The sequence below is a fragment of the Antechinus flavipes genome, chromosome 2 (assembly GCF_016432865.1).
Source record: "Antechinus flavipes isolate AdamAnt ecotype Samford, QLD, Australia chromosome 2, AdamAnt_v2, whole genome shotgun sequence".
Lineage (NCBI taxonomy): Eukaryota > Metazoa > Chordata > Mammalia > Dasyuromorphia > Dasyuridae > Antechinus > Antechinus flavipes.
Window position 1 is genome coordinate 191931598 of NC_067399.1, and position 13887 is coordinate 191945484.

A 13887-nucleotide genomic window follows, 5' to 3' on the forward strand; every position below is an offset into this window, starting at 1 on the left:
CAAAAGGCTATACCATAGGTTGGAGTACAAATAATCTATATTAATATTTGGAGAAGAGATATCTCTAAATTTGTGCATTTCACATTTCTTTTGAGCATTGTAATTCTGCTTTGCTCATAGAGTACAGCATCTTCTTTAGTGCAGGCACATTATGCAATGACACTGTGTCATTGTCTCTCATGTTCCACAATCAATTCCAAAGTTCTTCAGGAATCTTTGAAAGTGTCTTTATATCACTTCTAACCTCCATGTGATGCTTGCTTGTGTGATTTCTCTGTAAAATAGTCTTTTAGGCAAACATACATTTACATTTGAACAATATGGCCAACCCATCAAAGTTGTACTCTCTACAGAAGAGATGGAATATTTGGTGGTTCAGTTAGGAAAGAAAAAAAAAAGATCTCAATGTTTAGTACTTTATCTTGCCAGGTAATCTTCAGCATCTTCCTAAGGCAATTCAAAGGGAAACAATTCTGTTAAGGACCATGGCTAAGCGTGAAACTCAGAAAGCCTGTAAAGAATTAAAGGGGACTGTACCATGAAAAATAGGTTGGTTCTCCAAAAGCCCCCACAGCTGTGAATAACATACTTTAAGGAATTGCAAATCAGCCTTTACTGATTCAGATGTTGCTTGTGAATTGGGAATGAAATAAATTGGAGGCAAGAGGGAAGAGGAGAGGGGTCAGTGAATGCAACTGCCTCTCAGTCTCCTTGCATTGCTATTATCCTCTCATATAAAGGGATCTATCCTGTTGGACACAATTAGATCCCCAGCAGCTTTTAGCAGATTGCTCCCATAACACAATTCAATTTCCTGACTGGCACTAGTGAACTATTGAGCTTTCACATGCATACAATAATGAAGCCAACATGAGTCAGATAGCGAACCTGAAATTAAAATAGAGAAAGAGAATGACTTGGGGATGGTAGATAATAGTCAACAGGACTGAAGTGAGGTAATGAACAACTTGCTGAATAATTACAGAAATAAAAGTTTGGAAATGATAATGGGGAACAAGAAGTCTCATGATTTCCCCTTTAGGACTAGTGTGATTGAAATAAAGTACAACCATCACTGAAAATTATATAAAATCATGGTGTCATGGAGTAAACAAGTTTTGTTTGTTGTTATTTTGTTTGTGAATGCCAGAAAACAAAAATGGTAGAGAAGAAAGAGAGTCAAAATAAAGGGAAGTTTGTTAAGTATGAAATGGAAAATACAAAATGATCAGTGGAAATAGTGGATAGATCTGGAGGGGTAGATTTGAGATACATAAGGAAAAGAGATTGGGCAGTGAAGCTTGAAGAAGGGAATATTTTAGTTTTAGGTAGTTTGGATTTCTGCATGACTTGGATTGAGAGTGTAAGAGAAAAGTGAGAATTAGCTAAGCATAAGAGAAAAGTCTTGGTAGAGTAAGAACATTCTCTGTTCTGGACACATCTCTATTCATAGAAGTCACACATCCACTTGGTGACCTTTAGCTTTGGCTGCTTTCAGCATCCCTTAGAGGTCTGAGGGTGGTGGACTATGCTGGGCTTTTACTAAGTGGTCTTATAGTCTGTGCTTAACATAGTTCCTCAGCACTTAGCACAGTATCTGACACATTGTGGCACTAATGAATTTTTATCAAATGATACCTATTTTCCCTTTATTATTGGAGGGCGCCCCCAGATTCACTGGGTGGTCACTGGTCCTGGTTGTACTCATCTTTTGCTCAGTTACTAGGGGTAGACTGGCTATTCTGGTCCTTCATTAATCAAGCAGGCCAACTGAACCCAGACGCTCTTGTATCTGCCTTGATGTTATATTGATGCACTGGCTTGCTGGGCTTGTTCTGAATGGTCAAGCAATTTGATTGCATATGACCTCCTTTTGGTCTCGCCTGTAAGACTGTAAATTACAAGGGAGTTGCCTATCTGCCATAGTGAATGTAATTCTCAATATTGATGCAATCTTAGATCTAGACTTTAAAAATAGACAATGTAAAACTGTCTTTTCCTTAATGACTTCCAATGGTCACTGTGTCATTTTCACAGACATTAATGAATGTGAAGATCAAATGAACCCTGCCTGCCATGCCTCTGCTAAGTGCAAAAACATCAAAGGCAGCTACCAATGTGTCTGCACAGACCCATATGAATTAGGAGAAGATGAAAGAACCTGTATAGGTAAGACTCGTTTAATGAATATGGGTTTGCCCTGAGTCTTTTGAATTTCTGTCACTGTTAGTGGTTTCTCCCTGGAATGACCTCCCAGTACTTTATACTCCTCTTGTGAAATTATCACTGAATTACAGTCTTTAGAGATAGAAGGAACCTTAGCAGCACTTACTCCAACTCCTTCATTTTACAGATGGTGCTGCTGAAGCCCAGACTGTAATGCTTACTCTGCTGCAGTCAGTAGTATATCTGTATTTAAAACTAGGCCTTCTAACTCAAATTCAATACTTTTTTTAATACCACACAATTTAGCCTATGCTATAATATTTTCATTTCTCTTATACTTATCTTGTCTTATATTTCTCTCCTAGACTTTATAGTCCTTGAGGGAATAGATCATATATTATTTATCTTTCTGTTATCCGTAACACTTAGTACCAAGCATTGCTTATAGGGGACTCTCAATAAATGTTTGTTAAATGAATGAGTAAATTAATTTCTCAATATTCAGATCACAATTATCAATGTTGTTTATATGCCTACATCCATGCTAATAGACACAGTGGAAAAGAGCTTTTTAAAAATCCAAATAAGTCAAAAAACTTTTCTATTTGCTTTAGACAGGAAATAAATCATCTTTTTGTAGCTATTTTGTCATCCTAATTCTATTGTGTTTAGGCTAATTAGTTTGCATTCCCTGAGTGCATGAGGCTGGAAATGGTAGGAAACCAGTCCAGGATTAAACCTGAACTACAAAGAAGTCACAGAAGAAACTGTTCTTATACTTAGTATTCTGTATTTACTATATTATAAAAATATAAAAGTTTTTTGTAAAGATCAACTTAAAATAAAAGTTTTAATTGCCGGTTTGGGAGGTTTTTATATCACAATAACTTCCAAATCTTCCTAGCACAGAGAACATTGTAATAAAGAAAAAGAGTATTGCTTAACCAAATGCAACATTCTGTATCTAGAGATCACCATGTCTCTATCTGTCTTCTGAAATAACAGTTGGTCCTTGTATTAAATGTGTTCATGTTTTTTTTAGTATTGTGTTCCCTTAAATTATTATAATATTATAAATATTGTTTCCATGGTTCTGTTTTCTTCATTCTGTATCATTTATTACAAGTACCTCAAAGCTTTTCTAAAATTTGAATATTGTTGAGGGTAGTTTTAATGGTAGAACAATATTCTATTTTATTTGTAAAGAACTTAGTCTCTGAAAGCTCAGAACTTAATCAAAGACAGTAATAAGGTATAAAACTACTTGAAAAACAAAATGTAATCAGATCCAGTGTTCCCTTAATTTAAAACAAAAAAGTTCCTTGCCTGAATTGAAAGGTAGCCAGGCCACTGACTGAAGCAAGTCTCAGAGGCATCTAAATAATGGAGTAGATAATGGAGGATTTGGAGTCAAGAAAACATGAGTTCAAATTTGACCTAGCATATTTACTAGCTATGTCACTTAACCTCTATCTTCCTCAATTTCCTCAATAAAATGGAAATAATAATAGTAACCACCTTCCAGGGAAGAATAACAGTACTTAGCTCCCAGAATTGTTTTAAGAATCAAATGAGTTAATATGTGTAAAGCACTTAACAAAGTAATTGGTATAGTAGGTACTTAATAAATGCTTCTTTGAGTAACTAGCCTTATTCCTAGGCAAACCTTCAAATACAAAGTGTTCAAAAGGTTTCAATGTTCCAGGTGTTCCACGTATTCCAGGTATTCCAGGACTACATATTTGTAAAATATGACTCATACACATAGAAAAAAGCACAAAATTCTCAGAGATCTTCTCTCATTACTCATTCATTGACTGCAGCACTTAGTAAAAGAACTTCTTTCTCAGTAGGAATAATTCAATTCAAGAATGTTCAAGACACAGTTGAGGCAGTGTAGATGAAATCAGAAAATGGCAATGATCCCAGAGATAACAGTTTCAAGGAATTTGACCTCTAGTGGCAGAGAAGAGAACAAATTATAGATTTGAGAGATTGAACCATATTGAATGAAAAGACATATATGTTTCCTAAACATTTGCCTTAATGCCAAGGATTATGAAGGCAAATATTTTATTGCTATGATTTTTAACTATGTAATTTTAGTAAATTTCATTGTTTTAAGCTTATTATGTCTATTTGGTTTACTGTTAATGTAAAGTACACTGATGGGAGCTAGATTATTTCTCAGCTTGGCACTCATAACATGGATACTGATATGGGTAATTTCTACTCCCTTGAATTCAAAGATTATTCTCTGGTCTATACACTGAACATGATAATTCATGAGCCCCACCAATGTACTTTCCATTAACAGTCAGCCAACTGTCGTTATAAACATTTCTCCCATAATCCTGGAGCACACTATTCTACAAATACACATAGCCTTCATGGAAAACTGGGCCCAGACTTGGAATATACTAGTGGTGAGCTTCATGTGTAGAGAACACATATGGTCAAAGAAACTCATGCCTTTGGTAGCGTGGGGCCTCACTATCCTTCCTGATGTCATAGAGTTTTCATTTAGCTTACGTCTGGATTCAGCATCTTTGTTTCATGAGTAAGTCATTCAGCTTGCACAAAACTACCAATATGGGAGGTAAAATTTCACATATGAGGAACACAAAATAGGCCAATTGGTCTAATGTATAGTAATCTTTGAGAAAGTAGGCTAGAGCCAGGTCTTTGAACGACAAATAAAAAAATATTATTTTGCCCTGGAAGGAATCAGGAGCCAGAGGAGCTTTGTGAGTAGGGAAATGTCATGGTCAGACCTGTGCTTTAAGAAGGTCAGTTTGATACCTCCGTGAAAGACATATTAAAGGGCCAAGATGCAAAAGAAACACCAGCTAAGAAAACCAATATCAAGAGATTAAAACAAGCAGGACTTTAGATTTGGGCATCCTGTAATCAGTAAATAGGGTAAAAAAGATAATTGCTTCAAAATAATCAGGCCAAAGAATTCTTTGGGCTACAGAGACAAAGACCTCAATGTGTTAATTAATATTATTTTCTGTTAACCTTGAAAAGATTATATTATGACTTCATTAAGTTTGAATTAATGAATTAAAGTACAGGTTTACAAAATGTCATTTTGTGATGGAGAAGTCTTGCTACTAAATGTTCCCCAACTGAAATGATTCAAATGAGAGTTGATGAGGGCTGTACTTAGGAAGTGGCATGATAAGTAGAGAAAAGAGGATGAATTCTAAAGTTGTTGTGGAGATAGAATCAATAAAACTTGGAAAATTATTTGATATGAGCAATTAGAACTATGTAAAAGTCAAGAATGACTGTAGCATTTCAAATATTGATCTCTAAAAGGATGTTTGTGCCCTCACCAGAAGCACAGAAATAGGAGTGGATTTAGAAGGGAAAATAATGAGTTCTGTTATAGACATATTGGCTCTAAGATAATTGTGGGAAATAGTTAGAAAAAGTGATGTGGAATTGAGTCTCAGGAGGACATAGAATTTTAGAAGTTATATGCAGATAGATGATTACTAACTCCAGTTAACACTGAGAGTTAATGAGACCATGAAGAGTAAGCACATAGAGAAAGAAAATGGCCCCAGACTTAGCAGACTTCTACATGGTTCCTCATCATCAGACAAATAAACCTGCTCATCTATCCTTCATTTTTGGTTGCTACATAATTTAAGGCAGTCTAAGAACAGGGCACAGGCAAGCACATTAAATATGTCCCAAAATTTCCAATAAAATCCTGATTTAAAATATCCTAGTTTCAATAGCAATGTTTCAGGAATAGAGTGCTTTAAGTCAATGAGTACATTAAAAGTATAGATGTCACAAAAAGATTGATAGCCATAATTGAAGGAGAATTATAGCACGAGAAACACAGCAATTATTCATGAAAATGTGCAGACAAGTCTATATCATATATTATCTTAGCCAAGGATTTCATACATATGTATTTAATGGGAGCAATGTGGTAGCAGTAATGAATAGATGAAAATGACTGGTTTCAAATCAGGAAGAAGTCAAACACTAAGACTGTTGTGCTGTGTTTTTTAAAGCCCACAGTACTACAGCAGCAAAGCAAAGGTGATCAACTATGATAGGAGATAATTATGAAAGATGTTTCCAAATATTACTTTCTGTGGTCACTTTGCCTATAATATAAAGTCATTTAAAGTGTATTCAAACTTAGTCATAAATTCTTATTTTAAAAAACGAAGGGAGACCAACTATATGTTATGAGTTGGGGTTTGTGAAGCTTTATTTTTGTAAATACTATGCCTTTAAGCTGAATAACATTTTCCCCTTTCTGTCCACCAATCTTTTTTCATTGCTTCCTTCAAAACCTATCTCAAAATTCATTTTTCCACTTTTTCTGTGTTTGGTATCATTTTATAGTCTATGAGATATGTTATATGAATTTGAAGTTGTTTGAATAGTCAATAGGATAACATGATTTCCTAGAAGAAAACACCTCTGTCTCCATCAGATCAGAATTGGAAGTAACCTTCAGGTCAGTGGATAGATCAACATAAGTAGGTTGCAATACCTTCCCACAATAATTTGCTTGCTGCATCATTGTGGCATGCTAGATAGAATGTTGGATTTGGAATCAGCAACACCTAAATTGAAATCCTATTATCTGTAACCTCCTATTTATATGTCAATTCACTTAAACTCTGTGAGAGGCACTTTCTATAACTAAAAGTTACAGGCAGGTTCTGATATATGTCATAGATACAACAGATAAACTTGACATAACTGGTATAAGAAATGATATAAAAGAGTTACATTTGAGAGAATTTGAGAGAGAACATGAATAGTTTGACTGTTGCAAAGACATTAATAGAATACTAAGAGATCTAAACACTATGTAGAATGCATCATCTATGAGAAGATTCATGAGCAGATTAAATGCTAACAGCACAAGATGGAAAACCACAAATAAGTGACTTGCAATCTACATTAGTGGGAGTACCCACATCAAGAAAAAGACAAACCCACGACAGTTTTGTATTAATCAGCTACTTCATTATAAACTACTTGATATCAAATACAAATTATAAATTACTTGATATCAAATACAAAAAGACTGTGTCTTCAACTTTTAAATTTCCACTCCCTCAGCATCAAGAATAACTCTATACACACATTGGGTGGCCATTAAGTGCTTTTTGATTGACTACTAGTAATAATGGAATGACAGAGAGCACAAACATACTGTGAGTGAAATGTAGAATGTAATGTAACATAATCAGGTATAATTAGACACTAATCACGCAAGTCGAGATTAATTGAAAAAGAAAAGGGAGGCTTGAGTATATGAATGCAGTGATAACAATCCTGATTTAGTCAGGCAGTAGTAAAGTCCATTGTCTATAACTTATGGATTTTGTCATCTGAAATAAAGCCATATAATTAGACAGGCACTACTTGGATTTAGTCAGATTTGAAAGTGTTAGGTACATGAAATTTAGATATCTCATTTCATTTCAGTATCCAATTTCATTTTAGAGAAGGCATATTTGTGTACACCTGTCTCTGTTAGTCAGGTTCAAGATATTAATGAACAGAGGCATAATCTCATCTACCTTAAATGAATGAATCAATCAATATTTATTAAGTGCCTACTGTGACCTTGAAATTCATGAATTTGCACTTGTTTGATATTTCCCTGAAATTATGTTAACTAATTTGTTGACTTATCAATGATATTTCTTGACTTGTCAATAAGTTATAAACATCTTGAGAGAAAAACTTTCCTATTTCTCTCCTCTCATATTTTCAACCATCCTCTTGCTTCCACAAATATAAGTACTCAGTCAATGTCAACAAATAGTGATAGAAGTGAGAATGTTAAAGGCGGGCAGCAGTTTGTCTTTGGATTAATGATGTTTTTAACATTAGAAACATTCTTTCCAAGACCGCTAAAAAAGAAATTCATTTGCTGGAATATTGGAGAAAGTCCTGTATTATTCTTTCTATCAACTCTTCATTGATGAGTTTAATGAATCTGGCTAACAATTGCATAAAAGCTTTTCTGATTCACATTTAAGGCTCTTCATAATGTGTACCTTTCAGTCCTTCTCAGTTCTCCTATACTTTGTTTCTCTTCCTTCACTCTATTTTCCAACTACAATGGGACCATTTGTTCCTTGCACATGACACTCCTTCTCCAGAGTCCATACCTTTACATTACCTATCCCCCTTATCTGGATTGCTCTGCCTCCTCATTTCTATCATTTAGCTCTCATGAATTCCTTCAAGACTAAGTTTAACCCACAACTTTTACTCAAGACCATGGAGACTATATCTAAACTAAAGCAAACTAAATTATTTTAAGAGGAGAAGTTCTTGATCTTGGAAGAATTCGGTCTGTGGCTCTTGTAGCCAAATGTGGCCAATTTCATAGCACAGTGATTGAACAGGAAACCTGGGAGATCACATAGTTTTGAACTCTGTTCCCTGGTGCTGCACAGACCCATGAAAGAATATGATTGCTGAAGCCTGAAAGAAGTTGGTCACATCCTAGCACCTCCTACTCCAAAGAAACTTTTAAGGACTTTTTCCCCATGGCATCTTTGTCTTCTTTCACAAAACAAACTGTTAGTTCTCTCCAAGATGCTGTTCACAAACCCAGGTATCCTGACTAAAAGCCTCAACATCTCCATTGCTTGCAAGGTGGGAAGTTTTATGCACTAGCCTAGTGCATTACACTACATAAAACTGAGTCCTCATAGTAGTAGTTTCCAGCCTAGCTAGAGAAGAAGAAATTGTGTTAGGCTGATATGGGCTGGCAATTGGTCCTGTGTTTTGGAGTTCTGGAGAAGAGCCTCTTCCTTTATTATTCTGTGAAATTACAGGTCAAGAAGGATCCTTTTCACAATTCAAGGAAAATTCTCTAGCTAAAAATGTCCCTGATTATGAAAAATAGACATTATTTGATCCCCTAAAACAGAAATATCACACTAAAACCAGGTCCACTCCACAAACTAGAACCAGATTAAGATGTAACTGGAAAGTCTTTAACAAAATAAATTAAAAATACAGTATAGATAATGTTAACTTATGGTTTTCTAAGTCAAATTATGACCTTCAATATTATGGTCTTCAATAATCAGTTTCCATTTGAGTTTGACACCATTATCCTAAAATATTTTGCCTCTCTATTATTAGCCTGGTCTACCCAGACAGGATGGTATCACCAGAATGTGCTGCAACTTATAAAAGTAGACGCTTTGTCAGATAAATAGGTGTACTTTAATCATGACTTGATCTTCTACTATAATGGAGAACTAAGGACTACTTACTTTAACTTGTATGGAAATACTTAGTTATAACCAAAGTAACAAGGATAAACTAAGCAAACCATAGAATATTCAATAAGAACAACCAATTAGAGCAGAAAAGGAAATTAAATAAATGTTAGAAAAAGCCTCAGCAACTATTTTACATATTTGGGAGTAAGTTCCACTTTGTTCAGACATAGCTTATGTGGATGGACAGTCTGAAAGAGGGTGTGTCCAAAAAGTCATACATGATAAAGGTGAGCAGCTTGAGCTCAGGCTTCAGGCTTCAGAAACGAATTTGCTCCTAATATCCAGCAATACTGCCTTGTTAAAGTCTGGTAAAGTTAGGAGCACAACCTAGTTATTCCATTGGCTCAAATATAGGTTGCCCTCCTAAAATGAGAACTGTAGAATCTTAGCTAACCCAGAGAGAAAGTGATTTCACCCAAGTCCTTCATTGTATAGCCAAGAAAATTGAAACCCTGACTTGTCTAAGTTCATACAGTTAAGAAATGTCAGAGCCTGGGCTAGAATCCTAGTGTTTTTGATTCTAAGCTTCTTCTCATTTCCACTGTCTTTAAAAGAAGAGAAACGCATAGTCAAACAATGAACCATGATTATACAAAAGTATTTAAAAACTTATAGGTTTATAGAAAATAAACTATATACAGATAAGTCATGTAGAAGTTTCTCAGATGAAAAAGGGTTAAGAATGGAAGAAGTTTAAGAAGTCCTGCTACAGATGAAGAAATTTATACTCTGAGAAATTGTCACCTACTCTGTATTACACAACTAGCAAAAGTTTGAGATAAGATTCATACCTTAATCTTTCAGATTTTTTCCAAAACACTTGCACATTTTGTTTTTCACAGTATCAAGGATGGATTTTAAATGATCAAAAGAATAACCTAAACAAAAGGTTTAGGTTATTCTTATTCTCTTTTACTCACTAACTATGGATATCATATGCCTAATCAGAAAGTTTAGGTTATTCTTATTCTCTTTTTTTCACTAACTATGGATATCATATGCCTTTCTAGGCCTCAGTTTCCTCATTTATCAAATGAGGTATTTGAATTAGTATTCTCTAAGGCCCCTTTTCCTTTGAACTGTATGTTGCTGAACCAAAAACTATCCTGTCTGTACAGCTATGAACTTCTCTGCCCTCTGCTTACTTTCTTTTACTGCTGATCTTTCCTTTCTCACTCTATTTTTCTCCAATCCAATTCTTTTATTTAGATTTCTGGCTTTTCAGGTTAGCAATTTCTTTTTCTCTTCCTTTTTATTTTGGGTCTGCTTACTCACCATTTTCATATACTATTTATTTTCCAGCTATTCCCTGAGTAGTTCTCAGTTTTCTCCCCTTCCCTTCCAGTTTTATGTTTTCTTAATCTTAGATTTTATTCATATGAAATATGAATAATTCCAATCCATATGAAATATTTTTTCGCTCTCTTCACTCAAAATCAGACTATCAATCTACATTATTGACAACAATATGTCTGTCTCCTTCTCCCCCACTTCACCAATCTCACTCCAATAAATCCTCACATGGAAAAATCTATAGAAAAACTACAGATCTTGAGGTCAAGTAAAAATTCTGCATGTTTTCTAAAGTAACTATTTAGATGCAAATGAGAGGGGCCAGTTGGAACCAGTGCTATGCACTATTATAGACTGACATTCCATAGACCTGTTCTTTTGATTCTTTACTTCAAATCTAATAAAATCAGAATCTTTCTAAGGTGAATTGAAATGAGTGTTAGTCAACATTCTTATGCCTTCATTACTATCGACCAGGAAAGCTTTGAACAGATTATTTTGAGCAATAGCTTTTCAGTTCATTAACTAACTGTAGGAAGCCTTGAACTATAAAATTCTAATGCTTTTTTCCCCAAATACCATTAAAGGTATTTAATGAGCTACCAGGAATCTTAAAAATCATCTAGTTCAACTTTTTTCTTTCACAGATGAAGAAACAATTATAGAGAGGGTAAGTTACTTACCCAAAGTTAAACTATAATAACTCACACTTACATAGTGTTTTAAAGTTTGCCATGTGTTTTTTTTTTTCCTCCTCACAACCATCCTGAGAAGGAAGTATTGTTTACTATTGAGTCAATCAGACAAAGTATTTATTCATTGCTTATTATGTGCAAATGTTATCATACTCATTGTACAGATGAGAAAATTGAGTCAGAGTTCAGTGACTTGACCAAAGGTCCGTGTAAAGCACAGGAGAAGCAAAGAAAGGCAAAGCCTCTCTGCCCATCAGAAGTTTATGTTCACAAGAGGATATGATCTATAAATAAAATTAGATATATGTAAATTGTAGTGTATATTTGGTAAAATTTGGAGAAGGCACTAGTATCTTGAAGAAATGAGAAATGGTCTCCTAAGAAAGGTGCTATTTGAGGTATCTTGAAAAAAAAAAAAAAGAGAGAGAGAGAGAGTTAAGAGGAGGAGATAAGACTTTCATAAATTCCAGATATGGGGGAGAGCCTGTGCAGAGGATCCGAAATAGGGATGGAGTACAGTGTGCCAAGTTCTTAAGAGTATGTAGACAGAAGAAAAGTATAGGAAGATTGGAACAGTAAGAAAGAAGAACTTCAAGTAATAAGCAGATTTTTAAATTTCACCCTATATGCAGTAGAAAGCTACAGGAGCTCACAATCAGGGGAGGTGACATGGTTAAATATATGCTTTAGAAAATGGAAGAAGTAGATTGGAATCAGGGGAGACTTGTAGTAGAGAGACCAATTAAAAGGTTATCTTATAATCCAGGAAAGGTAATGGGGCCCTAGCTACCATGTAAGTAGAAAGCAAAAGATTTAGAGATGAGATGCTAGGAAGGTAGAATTAAGATTTGGAAGATTTAATGTGGGTGGAATATGTGTGAGGAGTCAACAGCACAGTAGTTGTGGACCTGGGAGACCAAGATAATAGTCCCCTTAAAAGTGGTAGGTACTCAAAAGAGGGAAAGATTTGGTGTGATAGTAAATTCCATTTGGGACATATTATATTTAAGATACTTACAATTCAAACATTATTATGCCCATTGTATAGATGAGAAAACTGAATCAGAGTTTGGTGATTTGACCAAGGCAAATAGTAAAACAATTACTTTTTATTATTATTATTATTTTTTATTATATTGTTTGAAAAGTTTTTTTAATAAGTATCCTATGAAATAAATATTGCAAGTATTAGTATCCTCTTTTTACAAATAAAGATGAGGCATAAAGAAGCCAAATGGTTTATCCAAGGTTATACAATTACTAAGTGTTAGTCAGGGTTTAAAAATCGAAGTCTTTCTGATTCCAAATGCATCCCCTTGTAAAATGATGTTGTTATTCACTCATGTCTGACTCTCATGATCCCATTTGGTGTTTTCTTGGCACAGACATTGGAGTGTTTTGCCATTTTCTTCTCCAGCTCATTTTACAGATGAGGAAATTGAGGCAAACAGGCTTAGGGTAATTTGCCCAGGATCACAAAATTAATAAGTGTCTGAGGTCAGATTTGAACTGAAGAAAAAGACTATTCTTGACTCCACGCCCAGCACACTGTGCCACCTGGCTGCAAATTGATCTTCCCCATTAAGTTTCTTTTAAAGTAAATATCAGAATAATGATTTGAACCCACATCAACAGGAATCTCATTGAGTAGGTACTTTTTTCATTAAACTACTGCTGTTTCAGTATACATTGCCATTCTTTATATTTTATTTTTTATCTTTAACTAAACACTGATCCCTTGTGGGTATTTCATAATCAAATATGGAATCATTACTTCAGCCCAAAAAAATGTCACATTTCACCCACTCAACAAACATTTCCCTGACAATGTTGGTGGGAGCTACTGAAGCCTTCTGTTGAAGGAAGTGACTTCATCAGTAAATCCAGCCTGCTCTTTACCAGTGTGCTTCATATTTCAGGTTATTTTAAGCTGGTCCAAGGATTCAATGAGTCATCCCCACCCTAGTGGGAGGAATACCATTGACTATCTTGAGAGAAGAAATCATATATATTCTAAGCTGCTTTGGGGCTTAGAATGATTAATGTTTTTTTGGCTACTATATCCTTTTTCTCAATTATTCTAACTTATTGGGGACAAAGACTTAAATATATTCAAACCAATAAAAGAAAAATGTATTCAGTTTTTTACAGGTATGTTCAAGGAATTAAGTAGGCCTGCCCACAAAGAGCTTAGAGTCTCCTGAGGTTGTGTAAGGGGGGAAAGATACCATGTATAGACAAATAAAGAAATGCAAAGTAATTTAAGGGAGAGAGGGTGCAAATAACATAGTACACTAAAAATGGCTTCCTATGGGACCTAACATTTAAGCTGTATTTCCTTTTGTAGGCAGGAAAATAAAGAGAGTTGATATATTCTGTACCCCAAATTATGTTATCTCTCTCTAGCTATTAATTTCTTCCCAAAATAAGTTATC

General features: G+C 34.7%; 1 protein-coding gene across 1 annotated transcript in view; it reads left to right on the top strand.

Moving 5' to 3' along the window:
- TPO (thyroid peroxidase) overlaps positions 1-13887 on the top strand; it is a 179010-nt gene that overhangs the window by 150967 nt on the left and 14156 nt on the right. The window contains exon 13 of the mRNA XM_051973586.1: positions 2038-2169. Coding sequence (XP_051829546.1) covers positions 2038-2169 — 132 coding nt within the window. The remainder of the gene's footprint in view (positions 1-2037; positions 2170-13887) is intronic.